At 41.8% G+C, this 1,925-nt stretch overlaps 1 protein-coding gene across 1 annotated transcript; it reads left to right on the top strand.

Annotated features, from left to right (window-relative positions):
- Positions 1-250: 250 nt before the first annotated feature.
- Positions 251-1,203, top strand: LOC103110585 (large ribosomal subunit protein eL22-like). Its single transcript, XM_060197128.1, has 2 exons — positions 251-722; positions 1,120-1,203. The coding sequence occupies exons 1-2, from the start codon at positions 267-269 to the stop codon at positions 1,201-1,203; spliced, it is 540 nt and encodes a 179-aa protein (XP_060053111.1). The 5' UTR covers positions 251-266.
- Positions 1,204-1,925: the final 722 nt, after the last annotated feature.

Here is a 1,925-nt window from a genome sequence, read left to right as displayed (position 1 = left end):
CAGGGTCATTGTGGGATGCAGAAGGTGGAAGGTCTGGCTTGTGTAATTGCTTCCCTGCTGAACATGGGTGTTGACAGGTCGATCCATACTCCCAGTCTGTCTCTCTCTTTCCCTAGTGAGGCAGGGCTCTGGGTAAGCGGGGCTCCAGGACACATGGGTGGTGTTGTCTGTCAGGGAAGTCATATTGGCATCATGGCAGCATCTGGAACCTGGTGGTTGAAAAAGAGTTAAGATATAAAATGGGCCTTTCTGCCTCCGCTGTGGCAATGGCACCTGTGAAAAAGCTTGTGGCAAAGGGGGGCAAAAAAAAGAAGCAGGTTCTGAAGTTCACCCTTGATTGCACACTCCCTGTTGAAGATGGAATCATGGATGCTGCTGATTTTGAGCAGTTTCTTCAGGAGAGAATCAAAGTGAATGGCAAAGCTGGGAATCTCGGTGGTGGGGTTGTGACCATTGAACGAAGCAAGAGCAAGATCACTGTGACTGCTGAGGTGCCTTTCTCCAGAAGGTGTTTGAAATATCTCACCAAAAAATATTTGAAGAAGAATAATCTACGTGATTGGTTACGCGTAGTCACTAACAGCAAAGAGAGCTATGGATTGCGTTACTTCCAGATTAACCAAGATGAAGAAGAGGAGGAAGATGAAGATGAGAGCTCTTTTATCTGGAATGCTTTTTATGAGTTCTTGAATAAAACTTGGAAACCAAAAAAAAAAGATATAAAATGGAACAAATTGTTGACTAATCATGAACCTAAATGCTGGAATATTGCAGAGTAAGAATTGGGGGTCTCCATTTTGGACAAAGCTAGTAGGTCTATTTTAGGTATATTCCAAGGGGCCCATGACCTTATTAGTTTTTGTCAGAGCCTGACATCTGATTTAGGTTGACATTTTTTTTTCACATTCATGGGGTCAATTATCTATACTCTACATATGAGTGAAACCATTCTGTAGTTGTCCTTCACCTCCTTGATTCACTTCATCTTCTCCAATTCCATCCACTTTATCCCAAAGAACACATCATCATCATTTTATTGCTGACTAATACTCCCTTGAGTACATGTCCTATAACTCTTGTATACAGTCACCTGTTGAAGGGCATTTTGGTTGTTTCCAGGTTTTTGCTATTGTGAATAAAGTTGCTATGAACAAGGAGGTGCATGTCTCCCTTCAAATCAGTATTGTTATATCTTTTGGGTAAATGCCTAGGAGTGGAATTGCTGTGTCATAAGGCATTTCCATTTGTATTTGTTTCAGGACTCTCCATCATGTTATCCATAATGGCTGCCCCAGTCTGCACTCCCACCAGCAGTGCAGTAGAGTTCTTCTCTCTCTTCACATCCTCTTCAACACTTATCTCCTCTTGTTTTACTCATGAAGCCCATTCTCACACGTGTGAGGTGGAATCTTAATGCGTTTTAATTTGCATTTTTCTAGTGATGTTCACTTCTTTTCTAGCTTCTGTCAACCACTAATTCACTTTCTACTAAGTGACCTATCTATCCTGGGCAACTGATAGAAACAAAACCATGCACTATGTGCCGTTTTTATGTTGGTTTCTTTAGCCGGAAGTTAACTCTATCCCGACTCAGATATCCAAATGATGCATCAAGTTTACCATGGTTTCTTTTGGAACTGGAGAGAAACCCAAACTGACTAAACTTCTGTCCTCAGAACACTGATCCCCTGTTGAGATGTGTCTGAGCTAAGTCTGAGAGTGCTTTCAGCCAGAACTGACTAAGAAACTCACCAAGTTGAGATTTCTTCTTCCCCCTTTGTAAGGGAATAAGGAAGTGTCTGAACAGAATGAGATCAGTTATGGAAATGAGAGAACATTCTATTTGTTTCTGATAATATGAGTCACAGATGTGAAGCTCCAATTTTCCTAGCTCTTAGCAAGCCCAGCCAGAGACTGAGGACACT

The sequence above is a fragment of the Erinaceus europaeus genome, chromosome 9 (assembly GCF_950295315.1).
Source record: "Erinaceus europaeus chromosome 9, mEriEur2.1, whole genome shotgun sequence".
Classification (NCBI taxonomy): Eukaryota; Metazoa; Chordata; class Mammalia; order Eulipotyphla; family Erinaceidae; genus Erinaceus; species Erinaceus europaeus.
This window is presented reverse-complemented; position numbering and strand designations above follow the sequence as displayed.